Source organism: Mesoplodon densirostris, chromosome 2 (genome assembly GCF_025265405.1).
Source record: "Mesoplodon densirostris isolate mMesDen1 chromosome 2, mMesDen1 primary haplotype, whole genome shotgun sequence".
Taxonomy (NCBI): Eukaryota; Metazoa; Chordata; class Mammalia; order Artiodactyla; family Ziphiidae; genus Mesoplodon; species Mesoplodon densirostris.
In genome coordinates, this window is record NC_082662.1 from 100,341,184 (window position 1) to 100,359,666 (window position 18,483).

The following is an 18,483-nucleotide window of genomic DNA, read 5'->3' on the forward strand; positions in this document are numbered from 1 at the left end:
CTCTCAGCCCCCTTGGGGAGTATGGAAAACTTCTCTAGAGGAGATTCTGGCTCTGACCAACAGTGAAGTCAGCAGTTGCTCATGGCAGAGAGGGAAGCACATAATGGACACTGGAATCCACATCAGCATGGGCTAGACACAAACTCCCTCTTTCCAAAAATAACAGGAGAGGAAAGTGACCTTGAAAGGGAGAAGCTGACAACTGGCTAGCACAGGTCATTTCAAGAAAAGAACTTCAGAGAACTCAAGTGAATGCTTATGCTTCCAGTTTATTCAACAGAAAAGAGATTAACTCAGTGTGGCCTGGGGCCTGCTTTGCCCCAAGAATGGTTTATGAATGGCTGGGCACAGGCAGCTTCTGTCAGGGGACCTAGAAGAAAAGGCAAGGACTTTCCCCAGTTTCTGTCAACGACAGATCTTAGGATCCTCGGTCCACAGCAGAATTTTCTGGATTTTCTTTCTTTAGAGAGAGAGGACTCATTGGAAGGGTTACTGAGTCATCAGAGGAATGATTCCATCAGTGGGAACAAAGGGATTGTCAAAAGCAAGAGGAGTGTGTCCTGGGGGTGAGATGACAGGACCAGAGAGCAGCATCCAGTTTTCAGCTTCTGTGTGAAGACCAAAGTAACCCACCAGGGGTTCAGGGTCCACCTCAGAAGTCAAATTCTCCTCTCAAGAGTCTCAGTCTGCCCAGCAGGGGTGACTGTCATGTTTCCTGAGGGGATGGTCATCTTCTCAGGGGCTTCAGCCTTCCTTCTTGGGGGCATGATTTTCTCTCCAGTCTGAAGATGCATAGGAGCCACAGTTATCCCTCCAGGGGTCACAGCCTTGTGGCCCACAGGGGTCATGGTCTCCTCTCCAGAGGTTTCAGTCTTCCATTCTGGAGCTAGGGGGTGTTTTCCAAAGGACAGAGTTTCCCTTGTAGGGGTCACAAGCCCCCCTCTGGGGACTGTGGTCACAGTTTCAGACTTTCTATGGGTCTCAGTGGCCACAGCCTCTCCTCCTGGGGGCAAGATCCCCAAATCAGTGGTCAAATCCTTGATCACAGTCAGCCTTTCTGGGCCAATTCTTGAAGAATTCACAGCAGTTGAGAGCCAAAATTCTGGTGGAGGAGTTGAACTGAACTCTAGAGGAAATCATCAGAAAAGGTTGAGATTCCTACCCCCTTCATTTCCATCCTATTACTGGCAGGACTAGACCTACTCCAGGGCTGAAGTACCTGCTCCCAAAACAGAATTGGAGGATTTCCTAATGCAGCCACTTGAGGACATAGACAAAATCTCAACACATAGAAGCCCTGCTCCCCTACCTCATCATGTTAACATGATCCCAGGGACCCATGGGCACTCAGTGGGTCTGTTACACTTCTGGTGAATAACCCCAAGGACGAGTCTGCCAGTTCTCTATGCTTAAGCCCTTGATTTGACCTTTGCACCTTGAGTAAGACCTTGCCCCCAAAGCCTATTTCTTACTTGTGGAATCCTCAAGGAGAACCCTTTTGTGTCCCCCATTGTGGGAGGCACCAGGAACAATGCTGAGGGCAAGAAGCTGCTCTCGATAGCATGCTGTAAAGAACTGGGTTGGAGTCCCATTTCCACCCCTGACTGGCTGTATTATCTTTCTGAGCCCTAGTCTCCTCACAAAATGAGGGTTATAGACCATCTCCAAGATTGTTGCAGCTCTAGCATGCCAGGTTCCATCTCCTAACTGCCAAGGCAGTCTCTACTATCAAAGAGATATCAAAAAGAAACCTAATTTCCTTTTCTGGCTCTTGTCCCATGAAAACAGGAAAAAGAAATAGAGAAATAAACTAACATATATTGTGTTCACTATGAGCCAGCATGTTTTCATTCCATATCTCATTTAGTTTGTATAATGTCCTGAGTATAAGGATTACTCCCATTTTGTAGATGGGGAAAACAAAGCTCACAGAGGTCAAATAGAGCATGCATTCAAACCAAGATTAGAAAGCAGACTAGTGTGGCATCAAAGCTTATTCTCCTCTTTCAGTGTCATGTTGCCTCACCAAAGCCTTTAGATCTAACAGAAAGCACTCACCAGTAGCTGGGTGTGCAACAGCCAACCCCAGTTTCCAGGTCATAGCTACTCACCAGCCTTCACCAGGAGATTATTCAATGTGTAGACAAGGGGGAAAGGGCCAGTTCCACAGAAGATGTCCCTGACGTCATCTAGGTCCAATGTCCACACCATGCCTCCCCCAAAATGCTCTCTCATTATGAAAAATGCCTGAAAAAGTAGTAGTCAGTCAACCCACTGTACTAGGTACAATGGCAAAAACAGATGGGCTCTCAGAAGGCAATATGGCAGGATGGTTAGGCATGTGGTCTGTATTTGAACCTAGCCTCTACTGCTTATTAGCTATGGGATCTTGAAAAAAGTTACATAAAGCTATGTGTCTTAGTTGCCTCATGTGTAAAAAAAAAAAAGGATAATAACATTTCCAACATTTTTAGGATCCAAAGAACTCCTACATGCACATGTTACAACATGGATGGAATTGGAAGACATTATGGTAAGTGAAATAAGCCAGTTACAAAAAGACAAATACTATGATTCCACTCATAGAAGTACTTAGAGTAGTTAAATTCATAGAGGTGGAAGGTAGAGCTGGGATTAGCAGGAGCTGTGTGAGGGAGGAATGGGCAGTTGTTTAATGGGTGTGGAGTTTCAGTTTGGGAAGACAAGAAAGTTCTGAGATGGATAAGGGTGATAGTTACACAACAATGTGAGTGTCCTTAATGCTACTGAATTGTAACAAAATGGGTAAAATGGTGACTTTTATGTTGTATATATTTGGCCACGATTTGAAAAACAATTTTTAAATTCCTACATGTAAAATATTTGGAGCAATGCTTTGCACATAGTAAATGTTCATAAATGTTACATACTGTCTGGCTCCCCAGCCTGCTAATCACCTCTATCATCATATTAAATGATAGATATTGCTTTATTTTTAAAAAATCACATCAACGTACCTTATACCGTAGCGATGTTAGAAAGGAGGAATAGAGCAGATAATATTGTACACTTCACACATATACGAAAATAAAGGCTTTTATCCATGGTTTTTTAAACTTCAGATATAACTAAAAGGCAGATGTTTAGCCTTGAATCCAGGTTTTATTATTACTTTATGAGTGTTTTCTGTAAGGCTGATGGAAAAGATACAATCTGTCACATCCAAACAGCTCCAAGGCCAAATCAGTTGGCTCCTTCTGGGCTTTACTTTTCCCAAATGTAAAATAAGAATGAACCCCATAATTGTTAAGTTTGAAACTAAAGATTCTGAGATTTTTTTCTACTTACAGGCTAACGAGTTAACCTGCCAGTTTTATAGGTACACACACACATACACTCACACACTGTACAGACAAAGGCCTCATGGAAGCAGAGGGAAACTCTGTGCTGGAGCAAGAAAGGAACAAGGTCTCACCTTGTAACTGAAGCTGACGGCATCATCATAGCCAACCCACTCCTTCCCCTTGTAGGCATATGGCACATACTGATCATCAATCCAGCGCTTCTTCGCTCTCCAGATGAAGGAGCCAATCTGCCAAGATCACCAGGTCAGTTCTGTGAAGTGCCATGGAGGGAAGCACCAGTAAGTATAAAGAACCCAAGACTCCCTCACCAGGGAGTGAGAAGAAGGTAGACCAAAGAGGGGGTGGGGAAGCCACTCACAAAGGACCTTCTCTCTATCCTGCAAAATTCCTACTACTGCACATTCCTTCCTCTGACATCTGTGATGGAAAAACAGAGAGAACCAAGGAGTGGCTGACATCCTTAAGTAACCAAACCAGGGTTTGGTAAATAATGTCAATACCAAACTACCACAGTAACAAACTTGACTCTGGACCAAACCTGTATCTTTTTCAAAGAAGTTTCATGAACAAGTATCTCCTCTGTTCATTAAAACCAACATAAACTGCCCCATCTAGGTAGTTATCAAACTAACTTTCGAATCTATAATAAATATAAAGGTCTCAAAGGCAGGGAGAACTAGGTTATTACAATCAAAGAAGCACTGAGTGTGGACTGGGTACCCATCCCTGACCCGGAGACCATAGGCTGCAAAGACATAGATGTGTTCAAGTTGGGCTGCAGAAGTTAATGTGTAAGGTTTGTTTTTTTTTTTTTTTTTGAAATTAAAAGTTTAGTCTACCAAAATTTCTTTGACCCATAATGTCCTTCAAGAACACTCCTTCAACTATGTTATCACTCATAACCATGCTTCATTGGACTAGCAGGAAAACATCTCTAAGAAGCCAGCACAGAATAGAGATTGGAGAAACACCAGCACCTCCACTACTACCTCAGGTAAAGACACAGCTCACCCCCTGGCACCCCTACACACCTATGTCTATGTGCCTGCTGTTCTCTGCCTAGGAGGTCCTTCCCATCTTGTCATTCCTGCCCATCAGGACTCTACCTGTGCTTCAAAGATCTGCTCAAAATCCACCTGTGCCATAAGACCTTCCCAGGTAATATAGCCACACACTCGGTGCCCCTTACTGTCTTCTCTTTTGTTTCACATCCCTTGGGTCCATGTCTCTTTCCTTCAGTCAACAGTAAGCTTTGCTGAGATGGGGATTAGGGAGTGGAATTAGGGTAGAGGAGAAAGAATCTCAGATGGGAGATGTCTTGAATTACTTCAAAATCATCTAGTAGTGGGAGGGAGCGATTCAGGGAGCAGAGAAGAAACAAGATTGGCCATGAGTGGTTATTCATTGAAGCTGGGTGAGGGGTATTTGGTATTAAGTCAGGATTGACTTAGATATCTTTTAAGATTCTTCTAAGGGGTAAAATATCTGTCCCGCTCCATTCAGACTCCACCTAGTCCCTCACCCCTAACAAAGGACTCAAATAACTTCCCCAGAAGAAACAGAGAATATCCCAGAGATTGGGTTTCCCTTGCCCCAGTAAACCACCTCCTTGTCCTGTCTCTAGCCCTCACTCTTGCTTTTCTCCCTGTCCTTGCTCTTGTCCTGGGCTGGGGTGTGGGAGCCCTAACTAATAGACAGAGCTCCCCATTCCTGTCACCTCATAATAAGCCAAGAAGCCAGCTTGCTTGGTGTACTTCCCTGGAGATGCTGGTCCCACAGCTTCTGCCCACAACTCATTCTTAGAGGCTTTGAGGAGGCGAAAAGTACGTCCATAGGTGGGGAGCCCCATAAGGAGCTTCTCAGGTGCTGCCCCAAGCTTTCGCCAGTAGTTCATGGCATATGCCTGCAGGTAGGAAGAACACAAACCCCTCCTTCTTACCAGGAGCCAATGGCCTGACTCAGGGACAGATTTCTGGGCTACATGAGAGCTTTCTCTTTCTTACCGAAGATTTGGGGTCCTTGGGCATAGAGAACAGCGGGCTATTGTGTCCTGTGAACTTTTCCCAGCTTCCATGTAAGTCATAAGACAAGACGCTGATGAAATCCAGTAGTCTGTAAGGGGCAGGAAGAGGAGATATGAAGATTGTGCTAGCTAGATTTCCAAGTCCGATCATCACAACAATGACTAGCTAACTAGCTATAAATTGGGCACTCAACTTCCCTGCCATTTCTGCCTGTGGGGACTGCCCAAGCTGTGCCCTCCACTTGAGAGGCTGCCCCTGGAACACACAGCTGGTTAGGGACAGTGGTGCATCAGGACCTATGCCATGCTGAGAGTATCCAAGGGAGTGAGCAGGGGTCAGAACAGAAAACAAAGGCATTCAGGCTGATACAAGTGCAACAGAGATCTGCATAAATCGTCATGTGCAAGCAGTTCTGACCCACAGCATGAAAAAACTTCTGTCCTTCTACCATTATAGGAACCATTGAAACCCATCTCTTCCAGAAAGCTTTCCCAATGACAAAGTGTAATTGAGCCTGACCAGGTCACAGGTGTACAGGTTAACATGGATTATCTAATTTAATCTGAATCTGTCCGATGCCCTAAGTACTACAATTGTCTCCATTTTAAAATGAAGAAATTGAAACTCAGACCATTATCTAATTTGTCTAAGGTGACCCAGCTAGGTGAAAGTGGTCTCACTCAATCCTGCCTGGCTGTAAGACCAACACTAGCCAATTGTGCCCCACTATGTCTCTCACCTTTCCTGCCACCATGGAACCACTCTCCCTAAGTGTAATCAAATGCAAAAATTGCATGTGATTTCTTGTGCTCTGCATCTGCCTCAGTTATCACATCTGTAAATACCCGATTCTTGAGCTTTGAGAAAATTAGTCCAGAGCTGTCCAGAAAGTTAGGAGCTCTCTTTGCCTGATTTTGTAACTTTTGCATGAAGACCTGTGCTCTGAAAACTGGGCCTGACTGGGCATTCCTGTTTTTGTTTCAGTGGCAGTAGTTGGTAATTAATCCATCTCTATGACACCAGCCATCTGGCACGCAGTGTATGTCTAAGGGGACTCTGGGACAGCAGAGGCCAGACTCCTGGATTCTTCTCCTAGAGACCCAGCGATAGGCGATACAGACCTCTACCCAAGAGGATGCTGTGGTGCGGACTGGTACCACATCACCTCCCTCTGATCTCCTAAGGAAAGCTCAGAATATAATGGAATAACCCTTGTCCCCACCTATGCTCCTGATCAGCCCACCTCCCAAAGGTGCACTTATAGCAGGGCAGGAACTTGGAAAGCTCAAGGACAGTGCTTGGGCACCTCTGGGGTTCTGAGCTTGAGATGTCTCCTTCCCTCCAATGTCCTGAGCACCAAGGCAGCACCCACTCACCTTCCCAGAAGGTGCACATCATATGCTTTTTGGATGACACGGGGGTCCCCAGAGACAGCAGCGGAGAGCAGCAGCCTTGGACGCGTGGTGAGCTGCGCCTCCTTCCTGACAGCAAGCAGGACCTCCTGGGAACAAAGAGAGGCAGATGCGAGAACCAGACAAAGCAGAGTCTGGGAAAACAAGACTCATCCAAGAAACCTTTATTTACGGAGCCCCTTGAGCCAGGAGAGTCAGACACAGGCCCTGCTCACAGGCTCGTGAGAAAGGCGACGTGAGCCAATGTGGTAAGTCATTGAACAGAAGGCTGGCGGCAGGCCCAGGACCAGAGTTCAGACAGCCCACCTGAGAGAGTCCAGGAGCTGAACAGAGAAGGCATCACTCAGGCTGGAGGGCTGGGCCAAGGCCCGGATGTGACAGAGAGAAAGAGCCGCCATAGGGCCCTTGCTAGGCAGCTCTTTGTCCAACACCTGCAGGTGATGGCAGTAAACAACGTTCTGTTACCACTGTCTTGCCCTTGTCCCCGGCCTTAGGCTTCCCCTGTGCCCTGAGCCCAGGTATGATCAAAGTAGAATCATTTCTGGATTCGGGAGCTGCCAGGCTGGCCTTACTTCAAGTAAGAATACAAAGGTTCAGCGGTCATGCCTGGGGCTGCCTCTGAGTCCAGGGTACAAGAAGAAGAGGTCCAGACCATCAAAGCCATGTGTCTTCAGGAGGGCTATCACTGAATTGACAAACTTCTGCCGGTTGGTGAATGTGGACAGCATCGTGGTGAACTTGCAGGGAGACCAGAGGTGAGGCCAGGAGTGTTTTCTGCACAACCTCAGCCTCGCTTACAAGACCCCTTGGTTCGCAACCCGTGGAGGGCACAGTGGATGTGACTGAGGAAAGGAAGGCAGGTCATTGAAACTCTCAGAGCCTCTTAAAGCCCATCCCAGCACGGGGCTCCAATACCCAGGAATGGGGACTTCAGGCTCCAGGGAGGATTTGCAAACCCCAACTTCCCCTGCCAGATGGAAACAAGCACACAGCCTGGGGTGGAGAGTGCAGGCTCAGGCCAGCTTGGCCTCTGAAAACATGGTCCGCCCCTAGCCAGGCACTGTCCCTCTGCTGTTTCCTCATGGGTAACAGCTCAGTCCTGACACCCTGTCCTGGCACTGACTTGCTCTGCCTGAACAGATTAGGGGAGGGAACATGAGCCAAGGGCCAGCATTTCCAGAAAGATCTCTAGCTAACGTGGCACAAGAGGGCCATGCTCTAAGGGTTCTGTACTCTTTGCTCTTTTGTTCTTTGGCTGTTTGATTGTTTTCTATTTTTTCTAGTGTTTTCTCTCCCATAGTAAAGACACTATTGGAAAACTTGTAACTTATCAGAGTTGAACTTTAAGCAATTTGGGACTAGTCCTGAGTGCAATGATTAGAAAATTAACCAGATTCAGACTTAGGCAGGCCTAGTTCCGTTATCTGGTTTCCACCCATAGCTGGGCGATCTCTCATGGTCACCTGTGTGAAATATGGTAAGTTTCTTAAGCTCGTACTCTTGCTTTTCTCTGCAAATTTAGAATGTAAACAGCCACTTTGTAAGCCTCTCCCAAGTAACCATGAGATAATGCATGCAAAGCCTCTGGCCAGCGTCTGTACACAGCGAATGTTCAAGAAGTCGTGGCCCAGGGAGAGGCGAGGCCTGGGGTCAGGCAGAGCCGGTTCTCACCCAGCTCCCTGCATCCTCCCTGCATTGCTCCTGGGTTCTGGGCCAGGTGCTTCCTCACATTCCCCCACTCTCAGGCCTCCAGGTGTCCCTGTCCTACAGTTCCTTCCTCTAAGGCAGGAAGGGAGGCAACTCTCTACCCTTGGCCTCAGCCATGAAATAGGGGACAAGTTTCTTCAGAGAACACAAAGGCAGTTTGTCACCACCACACTGCCTAGTGGAAGGTAACGAAGAGTAGCCACCATGCACTGGCCCAGACCATGTGCCCAGGTGCTCAGCTGAGCATCTTGTTTATATCACTTCCTTTCCTCCCATCTTTTCAGGTTGATACCACTGGCTCCATTTATAAAGCAAGGAAACCCAGGCCCTGGGAGGCTTGGGGTTTACCCATGTCCCAAACAAGACTCCTCCCCTCTCTGAGGCAAAAGCCCTGCCTCTTCTGAAGCATTGAGGGGACAACTGTGAGCACCCCATTTTGCCCCTCATTTCCCCCCAGCCCCTTTCTCACCACCTCCTGGACCTGCCTTGTCTCCCCTCACTCACCATGGAGGAGAGGTCGGGGGACCCTGGACTCCAGGGCCAGGTCAGGACTTGGGGGCGTACTAGCGTGTCTCCCCATGGCCCAGCTGGCTCCCCACTCTGTCTTCACCTCCGGCCTGCCTGCTCCTCCCCCATACACCGCCCCCACCCCAGAGAGACCTGACAGCACAGTCTCACCTCGATGTGCCGAAGTTCCACCCCCCGATGGACAGCAGTGTTTTCAACTCCCTGTTCCTGTGATGCAGGACAGAGTCTGTGAGCTGGGTTCTCATTCATTCATTTGGGAAACTGTGGCATGTAGGGGGGATGGGGGGACAGGAACAGAAAGGGGGAGACGGGTGGAGAAACCTAAGGAAGAAAAGGGCAGAGCCCAGCAGAACCCAAGAAGGGAAGAAGGAAAAGAGAGAGAACAACCAGCCCACACAAAAGTCATCACACCCAGGAACCCCCGGGCTGTCCAAAGACCCCTAAATTCCCCGCTCCCATGACAGTCCCATAAAAAGGAAAAGAAAAAGCAACCTAAAATTTCTCTTCACTCCCCTTCTTCATCAACAAATGTTTACTGAGCAATTATTATTTGCCACTGACTGCTTTAGGTGCTTGAGATACAGCAGTGAACAGTGGACAAGCTCCCTGCTCTCCTCTCCAGAGCTTGTAATCCAGTGACATGGATTTCCCCCACCCTTCTATAACCATGATGCAGTGACAGACCACCCCCGGGGCAGGAGAGCCCAGGAGTCCTGGGGAGGGAGTACTGAGCACCAGCTCTCTGCCGGGCACTGACCCAGTTACTGGTGAACAAAGATATCAGAGACATTGGTCCTTCCCTTGGGGGCTCATTTGCAGGTGATAGATGGTAAAAGAAACACTAGCATTTGTGAAGCATTTGTGATGCACAGCCCTCTCTGAAGCGCTTGAACAGCATTAACACATAGACTCCTCAACACGGGGCTTGAAGGGTGCGTTGGGGGATACCAGGCAGAGAAGAGAGAGGAGGCCATTCCAAGCAGGGGCCACAGCAGCCACGAAGGCAAGGAGGCAAGGACGAGCTCAGAGTGCTGGTCAGTGAGGAGCTCCCAAGGCAGGGAAGCTCCGGAGCGCCCTGGACAGGAGGCTAGGACACAAGAATCAGAGGAAAGTTGATGACTCACAGGAGAAAAGGATTAACTCTCTTCCATTTGTAAAATACAACCCCGCATCCAAAGTGAACACACCTCTCCTTGAGCTTGTTGAACTCTGGGTAGAGGATTTCCTCATCCTGGGGATCCTTAGGAACAATCTGATTGTTGTTCATTGAGGCAAAGGCAAATACCAGGTGGGTGCAGAGAAAGGGGTCCAGGTCCCGGGGCAGGATCGAAGCAGGGCTGGGCCAACTAAATGCCCAGTTGGTGAAATAACATACCAGTTTGTGGGCAGCACCTGGCAGGGGAGAGCAGGCATTTGTTGGCAGAAACCAAGGTGAGGATGGAGCTCAGCTTCCACAGAGCAGCATGGACACAGCTCAAGAGGCAAGGTCACTGTAACACCCCCCCCACTCACACCCCAAAGCTACACTGAAGGCAGGTCCCTCCCCCACTGCTGGGGTCCCCCGGGGCAGGGGGAAGAATGCCTTGTGAAACCCTAGTCAGAATGGATCCTCGAGTCTGGATCCTGGCACAAGGAGTGAGCCAAACAGCAGGTGACTGAAAATCCTCTGCTGAGCTGCATTGGGGCAGTGATCCCTGACACAGAGCCAGGGTAGGGCGGTGTTGCAGGAGCACTAGACGTGGAGCACTTCTCAGGTGGACACTCTCCCTGGCTCTGGAGAGGACCACACAGGGTCCTTACCACTGTGGTGTTTCAGCACAAGAACCAGCCCTGCAGAACACAAAGGAGGAATCACACGCAGATTCACAGGCACACCCGGAGTGACACACCCCAGCACACCCTCCAGTTCTGAGTGCACCCACCAACTCAAGCAAATGGAGACACACACACCCTTCCCTCTTTCCTCTTCTCTACACTGAGCAGGTGAAGCCAGATCTATCTAATCTCCTTTCCATTTCAATAAACACCATACGTATACACACATGCTTTGCACATGGGACAACCATGACATTTAGAAGTCCCAGCAAAAGCTCTAGGTCAATGGTTCTCAACCCTGGATGCTAATTTAAAAGTAGTGATATCCTGGCTCCTCCCCCAGAGAATCTGAATGAACTGGTCTGAGGTGGAAGCCAGGCATAAAAATGTTTAATGTGCAGCCAGAACACAATCACTGCTCTGATCACTCCTCCCTGGGCCCCTCTGGCCCTTCACTGTGTCCTGTCCCACCTCTACCTAATCCAGGGCCCCGAGTCGCAGGATGCTTCCCAGGAACAAGAGACAATGAGCTTATGAAGCCTGGCACCTCCTGAACTAAGAGACATTGTGGGGCTGGGACCCACCACACTCACCAACGCAAAGCAACAGCTTCCCCATCTCCATGGTCTGAGAGCTGCAGGTCTAGACCTCGAGCCCCTTTATATGCACTTCCCCAGGTATGACCCTGGGACAGCACTGGGATAGCCCAGCTAAACACACACAAAGCCAGGAACAGTGATTAATGGGCAGCTGCCCCAGAGTCACAGTGACCCCAGCATCTCCTGTCCTCCCGCCCAGCAGAGCTATAGCTCTCAGATCCAACAAAGCAACAACTCCCTCTCACACTGGCACAGAGTGGGTGTCCACCATGGGCCCTGGCGAGGGCAGGGTGGTACTCAGCCCCTCTTTCTGGAATTCAGCCCCACGTGGACTGAGTATGAGGAAGAAACACTGAAGGGCAGCAGTAATTCTATTGTTATAAGATTAGTGGTTAGAAAAGCTGTGTAGTGTAAAGTTAAAAAGGCCTGGGAACATATGTATTTGTAGAACTGATTCACTTTGTTATAAAGCAGAAACTAACACACCATTGTAAAGCAATTATACTCCAATAAAGATGTAAAAAAAAAAAGGCCCAGCTATGGACTCAGGCAGACCAAAGTTTGAATCCCAGTGTCAAAAATTAGAAGTTTTATCATCTTGGGCAGTTATTTAGCTCTTTGAGCTTCAGTTTCCACACCTATAAAACGGAGATAACACTTGAACTTACCTCATAGGGTTTTACATGAATCAAGAGATAATGTGTGAAAAACTGTTAGTTCAGTGCTTTGCCTATAGTAAGGGCTCGGTGAATGGTAGTAGTGATTAGGGATGGCACAGGAGTTTCCTCCCAGAGCAGGGTTCTCAAACTCAAATGCTGACAGGCAGGTAATGTAAATCGGTGAAATGGACACAAGAGAATAGTTTACTTTCCACTTGATTAGAATAACAGTTCAAGCCCAGTAATACACTTCAACTTCTCTTATCAGAGACAAGAGAGATTGGTATGAACAGGGACAGAACTCTGAGTAGCCACGAATTTTTGCCTTGCAGTGAAGTAGAACCAATCTTTTGGAGGATTCTTCAATTTCTCAAGAGAAGACAAAAATCTGAATTTTGGAGGCTTCCCTGGTGGCGCAGTGATTGAGAGTCCGCCTGCCGATGCAGGGGACGAGAGTTCGTGCCCCGGTCCGGGAGGATCCCACGTGCCGTGGAGAGGCTGGGCCCGTGAGCCATGGCCGCTGGGCCTGCGCGTCCGGAGCCTGTGCTCCACAGCGGGAGAGGCCACAGCAGTGAGAGGCCCGTGTACCGCAAAATAAATAAATAAATAAATAAAAATCTGAATTTTTGTATGAGTCAACAATGTTTGAGCCAGTATATGAGCCAATGGTGACACTGTCATGAGACGTGTCATGAACCTAAGGAATATAATGAACCCAATTTTGGACACCTGGGAGCCAATTTTTAAAAAATACAACAATAATATGAAGGATAAATAACATAGATCTATGCTCCAGTGTTTTCATGATCTACCAGTTTTCTTTTCTGCTATAGAGGCTCTCAGATCATGAGTAGGTCCCATATATCAGGGTGTGAACCTCAATCAGGGGGTACCAGAAACTGGATGTTCTCAGTGTATCCACTATGCCCATCCTCTTGGAGACTTACATAGCTCACCTAATCCACATGCTACTGAGGTGCTAACCAGATGTCAATATAATAAATGACACTGGGAAGTAACAAGGACTAGTGGTTGAACTCACTTCATTTCCAATATGAAGAAACTAGGAAAGTTTAATTTGTACCAGCAGGTTGCTTGGATATCATGGAATAAGAATAAGTTGGTATAGAATGTTTAGGGCAAGGATATTTCCCTGAAACTTGGGAAAGCCAGAGAACACCCCACCCAACAGAGGCTGTATCTCCATTTGTTCAGCCCTCTTTGCCTTCCTTTATGTATTCAATGAATATTCACTCAGCACAGGCCAGGCCCTGATAGGTACCCTAGGTATGTGGTGATGAAGACACAGTTTCTGCTCAAGGAGCTTCTAGTTTAGTGAACACATGGATCACACTCCTCAGAGCCAGTGTGTGTCCCTCTCTTGTATCTCTTGGATGAGTGCAGAGTGAAGCACATGAGTTTTGTTTCCAAACAAACTTGAGATCCAATTCCTGCTCTGTACTATCATTAGGTCTCACCTGCATGTTCAATGCCACCCTCCATACCTTCAGCTAATATTAATCAGAATCAGGATATACTTAAGCCTCATAAATGCAGTGCTGGATTAGATTTGGCAACATCTTGCACCATTGGTAGATTACCCCTGGTACGGTTTTTAACTCTAGTGACCAAGCTCTTACTTGTTTCCCAATTCCCAGCCCATGTGCCTTAAATCTTGTTTCTGGGTCTCTGCTTTGATTTCTCTTCCTGGTTTATAACTGTAGGTACCACAGTTACTTCCTAGGGCCTGGGTCCTAACTCATTCCTGCCAGGCTCCTGGGGCCTTACTGCCTGTCTTTTAAGACCACCCTGATGTGAACGCCTGCTTCTCTCTGCTTCTAAGCCCCGCTTCACACCACCTCCTGCTCCCCAGATACCACATCACTGAGATTTCCCACAAGGTTTGTGCCCTTCCACCCAGACTCCTGCCAGGGGCACTAGCTGTTCATGCTGTAACCATCACAGGGTCAAATCTGCCTGCCAACTGAACCTCCTTCATCTGTACCTGGCTCAGTGTTCTGGGCTCCTAATCTGCTGCAGTGGGCAAGGCTGGATCCCAGACCTCCCTCTTCCATACATTCAAAAGTGGCTAATGGGGGCTTCCCTGGTGATGCAGTGGTTGAGAGTCCGCCTGCCGATGCAGGGGACACGGGTTCATGCCCCGGTCCGGGAAGATCCCACATGCCGCGGAGCGGCTGGGCCCGTAAGCCATGGCCGCTGAGTCTGCGTGTCCTGAGCCTGTGCTCTGCAGCAAGAGAGGCCACAACAGTGAGAGGCCCACGTACCACCAAAAAAAAAAAAAAAAAGAAAAAAAAAGTGGCTAATGATGCTGAGAAGAAGGGCAAGATATAACATCGGATGCCCAGGAGTGACCTCTGCTTCATTCAAGGATGACTGTGCCAAAGAATTGGCAACTAAGCCTCTGTGTGTAGGAGATGATGAATAGTGAAATGCTGAGTGAGGGTCAGGTTGAAAATCACTGTGCCATGTTGCACTGTTCACTCCTAATCCTCCTCCTTGGGTTCCTGCTGTCAAAAGTACAACCGTTGCTTTGTATTTTCAAACACCCACCCAGATACTTGGAAAACACTCCTTCCTAATGCTCAGCCTGTTCTCACGAAATGAGAAAAGGCACGTACAATACCTTTAGTTGGCTTGCTGAAGAAATCCCCACTGCAGCACAACCTCTTCCACATTCTACAACACTCAACTAGATGAAGGCAAGATCACAGACGTGAAGGGCTGTGGGTTTAACAAAGCATTTGACCAAATTTTTCATGATTCTCATGTGGAAGAATTGGAGAAGTATGACTCGAACAAAAGCAATTGGTTGAATAACATAAGAACACAAAGAGTGTTGACTCCAGATCAGTGTAAACTTGAAATAGCTTTACCACATCTCTAAAATGAAGGAGATAGACTAGAGCATTGTTTCCCAATATTTAATATAAAAGATGATTTTTGGTTGTACATTAGGATTTTTAAATTATAATATCTATGTGTTTATTTTAATGTGTGTTATAAAATGTAATTATCCAAAAACCCCATGATTTCTTAGATATTATTTAAGTGTAAAACTTGAGGCAATTCAAAAAAGAATATCTTAATAAAGCAGTAAAGGTAACACTGTTTATTCAATATCCTTAGAAGTCATTTTGAGAACATCACAATCCTAAACACATCCTATAACCCAGCAACTTCACTTTTAGAAATCTGCCATGCAGACATATCTGCCCAAGTACACAAAGAAAGTATGTTCACTGCAGGTTTATTTGTAACAACAACAAAAAAGAGAATTCCCAACTAACTAAATGACCATTACTTGGAGACACATAAATATGTTATTGCACATCCATGCAATGACCTCTTTCTTTACCTTTTAAGACAGTGGTTTTCTACTGGGCAATAAATCACCCCCATGGGACACTTGGCAATGTCTGGAGACATTTTTGCTTGTCATGATGGGGACAGGGGTGCTACTAGTACCTAGTGGGTAGAAGACAGAGATGGTGCTAAACACCCTACAAGGCACAAGACAGCCTCCAACAGCAAAGAATTATCCATTATTGATAATTAATAATCCCAAGGGTGAAAAAAAACCCAGTTAAAGCAGAGTTGCTTTCATTATTGTTCTTGTTCTTTTAATGCCATCACAAACCTGAGATCACGTATATACTCACCCCTTATTACCCTAGATTTAAAATTAAACAACTGTTTCAACTATTGCAAAGTGAGCTCTTTTAGTGAGGATAAGTGATTGATTTATCTTTGTAGCCCCAGAACCAAAAATTAAATAGTCTGCCTTTGGAATGAATGAGCTAAGGAAAAGCACAGCCAAGGAGCACACTTTGGCTTAGAAAGAGGCAACTGGCATTGGGTCCAGTTATAGGAGCAGGGATTGTAACAGCTATATTTTATATTACTTGTTTTTATCTTCCCATTTCCCTCCTGTTACTTTATATGAGGGCACTGTTGATGGCTAATTGTTTAGGTTTAAAGTGAAAGTATGAACAAATGAACATCATCTCATGATGATAAATAGCTGATGGAACTTTGGGTATCTCTTGTGTTGAGGTCACGACATTTGACCTGCATTTCGGACAAGAGAGGACAGTAAGGGGCAAACAGCCTGGACCACAACAGATATTTTCCAATTGTCCCTCTACCTCCCCATCCTTCCCCACCTTGCTCTCTGCCCTTGCAAGTTAGTCTGTTTGGACTACATCCAACAGCTCAGTGGGCTCTGCCTGACAGAAGAGTAGAGGGAGGAAGGAGAGTAAGGTCAGGGTGTTTATTCCCCTAGGGATCACTCCCTGTAAAGTCACATCAAGATGACCATAACCCTCCTTCGAGGTTCACTGTTCCTCTCAAGGAAGACTGCTCGACCTGACTATCTCTTCTTCCAGTTTCAGGTAACCTCTCCCTGTAACAGCTCCACTCTTCTAGCCCTGGCTTCCTATAATAGCTCTATGATTCCCCTACACCACTCCCAAAACTCTGTAGTTAGTCTCTTTGTCAATAAACCCTCCTCAAATTATCTTGAGTGTACCACCTGTTTTCCTTAGGACCCTGACTGACAGACCATATAATCTTGGATCATGTTGCTTAATCTTTATGAGCTTGTTTTCCCACCTATAACATTAAAATATTAATAATTATGTTTCAGAAAAGACAACCTACTGAATGGGAGAGAGATTTGCAGGTGATATGTCTGACCAGGGAGTAAATTCAAAAATATACAAAAAATTCAGCCAATTCAATATCAAAAAACAAACAACTCAATTAAAAAAATGGGTGAAAACCTCAATAGACATTTTTCCAAAGAAGACATACAGATGGCCAACAGGCACGTGAAAAGATGCTCAACATTGCTAATCATCAGGGAAACGCAAATCAAAACCACAATGAGATATCACCTCAGTCAGAATGGCTATCACCAAAAAGACAACAATAATAAATGTTGGCAAGTATATGGAGAAAAGGGAACCCTAGTACACATTTGGTGGGAATGTAAATTAGTACAGCCACCATGAAAAACGGTATGGAGGCTGTTCACAAAATTAAAAATAGAACTACCAGGCTTCCCTGGTGGTGCAGTGGTTGAGACTCCACCTGCCGATGCAGGGGATGCAGGTTCGTGCCCGGTCTGGGAAGATCCCACATGCCGCGGAGCAGCTGGGCCCGTGAGCCATGGCCGCTGAGACCTGCGAGTCTGGAGCCTGTGCTCTGCAACGGGAGAGGCCATAACAGTGAGAGGCCCGTGTACCACAAAAAAAAAAAAAAAAAATAGAACTACCATATGGTCCAACAATTCCACTCCTGGGTATGTATCTAAAGAAAATGAAAACACTAATTTGACAAAAATACATGCACCCCAATGGTCACAGCAGCATTATTTACAATAGCCGTGATTTGGAAGCAACCTAAGTGTCCATCAACTGATGAATGGATAAAGAAGATGCGGTATATACGTACAATGGAATGTTACTCTCCCATCAAAAAAAATGAAATGTTGCCATTTGCAACAACATGGATGGACCTGGAGGGTATTATGCTTAGTGAAGTGAGATAAGGAAAGATTAATACTGTATGTTTTCACTTACATGTGGAATCTAAAAAACAAACAAACAAAAAATGAATGAATATAACAAAAATAGTAATAATTACCTTTCAGAGTATCCAGATGATTAAAAGTATTACTTTAAGTAGAGTGTTTAAAAGGTAAATACTCAAAAATATAATGCACTATTAACTATTTACATTTGTTAGGTGCAACAGAAAACTCAACTAGAAGCAATTTAATCAAAATTAAAACTTATTAACTCACATTAAAAGAAATCCAAAAGAGGTGGCTTAATCAGCACTGCTTAATTCAGGTGTTCAGCACAATCATCCAGGACCCAAGGTCTTGATGTGTTTCTTCTCTAAAGGACATGGCCACCCATACCTGAACAAAATCAAAGTCCTGTTGGTAAGTATGGAGGAAGGAGGCAGAATAGTTATTAGACAGCCAACTGCACCTGCTACACTGTTATTAAAGTATACAGTAATGAGCAGCTGCCCAAACTTTGGTGGCACATGAGAGTGGATGGGGCCCAGAAAGACTCTTGGGGAAGGGGGCGGGGGTGGAGTCAGCAGAGCAGGGTCAGAACAAGACAGAAAATACCCGTCATAAAAATCAACGAAGAGGGGCTGTTATTCCTGATGACAGTGATGACCTTGCAGGAAGATTCCCGTAACTCTGACAACAGCTTCTATTCACTTCCAACCTCACAGAACATGCAGCATTTTCCCCACTGACCAAGACAGTAATTGTCAGGGTGGTGAGGTTGCAAACAACAGACACCAGCTCTGGCTAAATCAATCAAAACAGAAATTCAAAGGAAAGCCTGTAA

General features: G+C 46.3%; 1 protein-coding gene across 1 annotated transcript; it reads right to left on the reverse strand.

The window, feature by feature from the left end:
• Positions 1-293: 293 nt before the first annotated feature.
• On the reverse strand, positions 294-18,413 carry OVGP1 (oviductal glycoprotein 1). The gene is given in 14 exon segments (XM_060090253.1): positions 294-519; positions 522-671; positions 674-1,126; positions 2,112-2,247; positions 3,455-3,571; positions 5,062-5,247; positions 5,348-5,456; positions 6,745-6,869; positions 7,353-7,517; positions 9,153-9,222; positions 10,203-10,407; positions 14,733-14,830; positions 17,916-18,035; positions 18,255-18,413. Coding segments are annotated over 12 exon segments (1,869 nt in total). The 5' UTR covers positions 14,785-14,830; positions 17,916-18,035; positions 18,255-18,413; the 3' UTR covers positions 294-418.
• Positions 18,414-18,483: the final 70 nt, after the last annotated feature.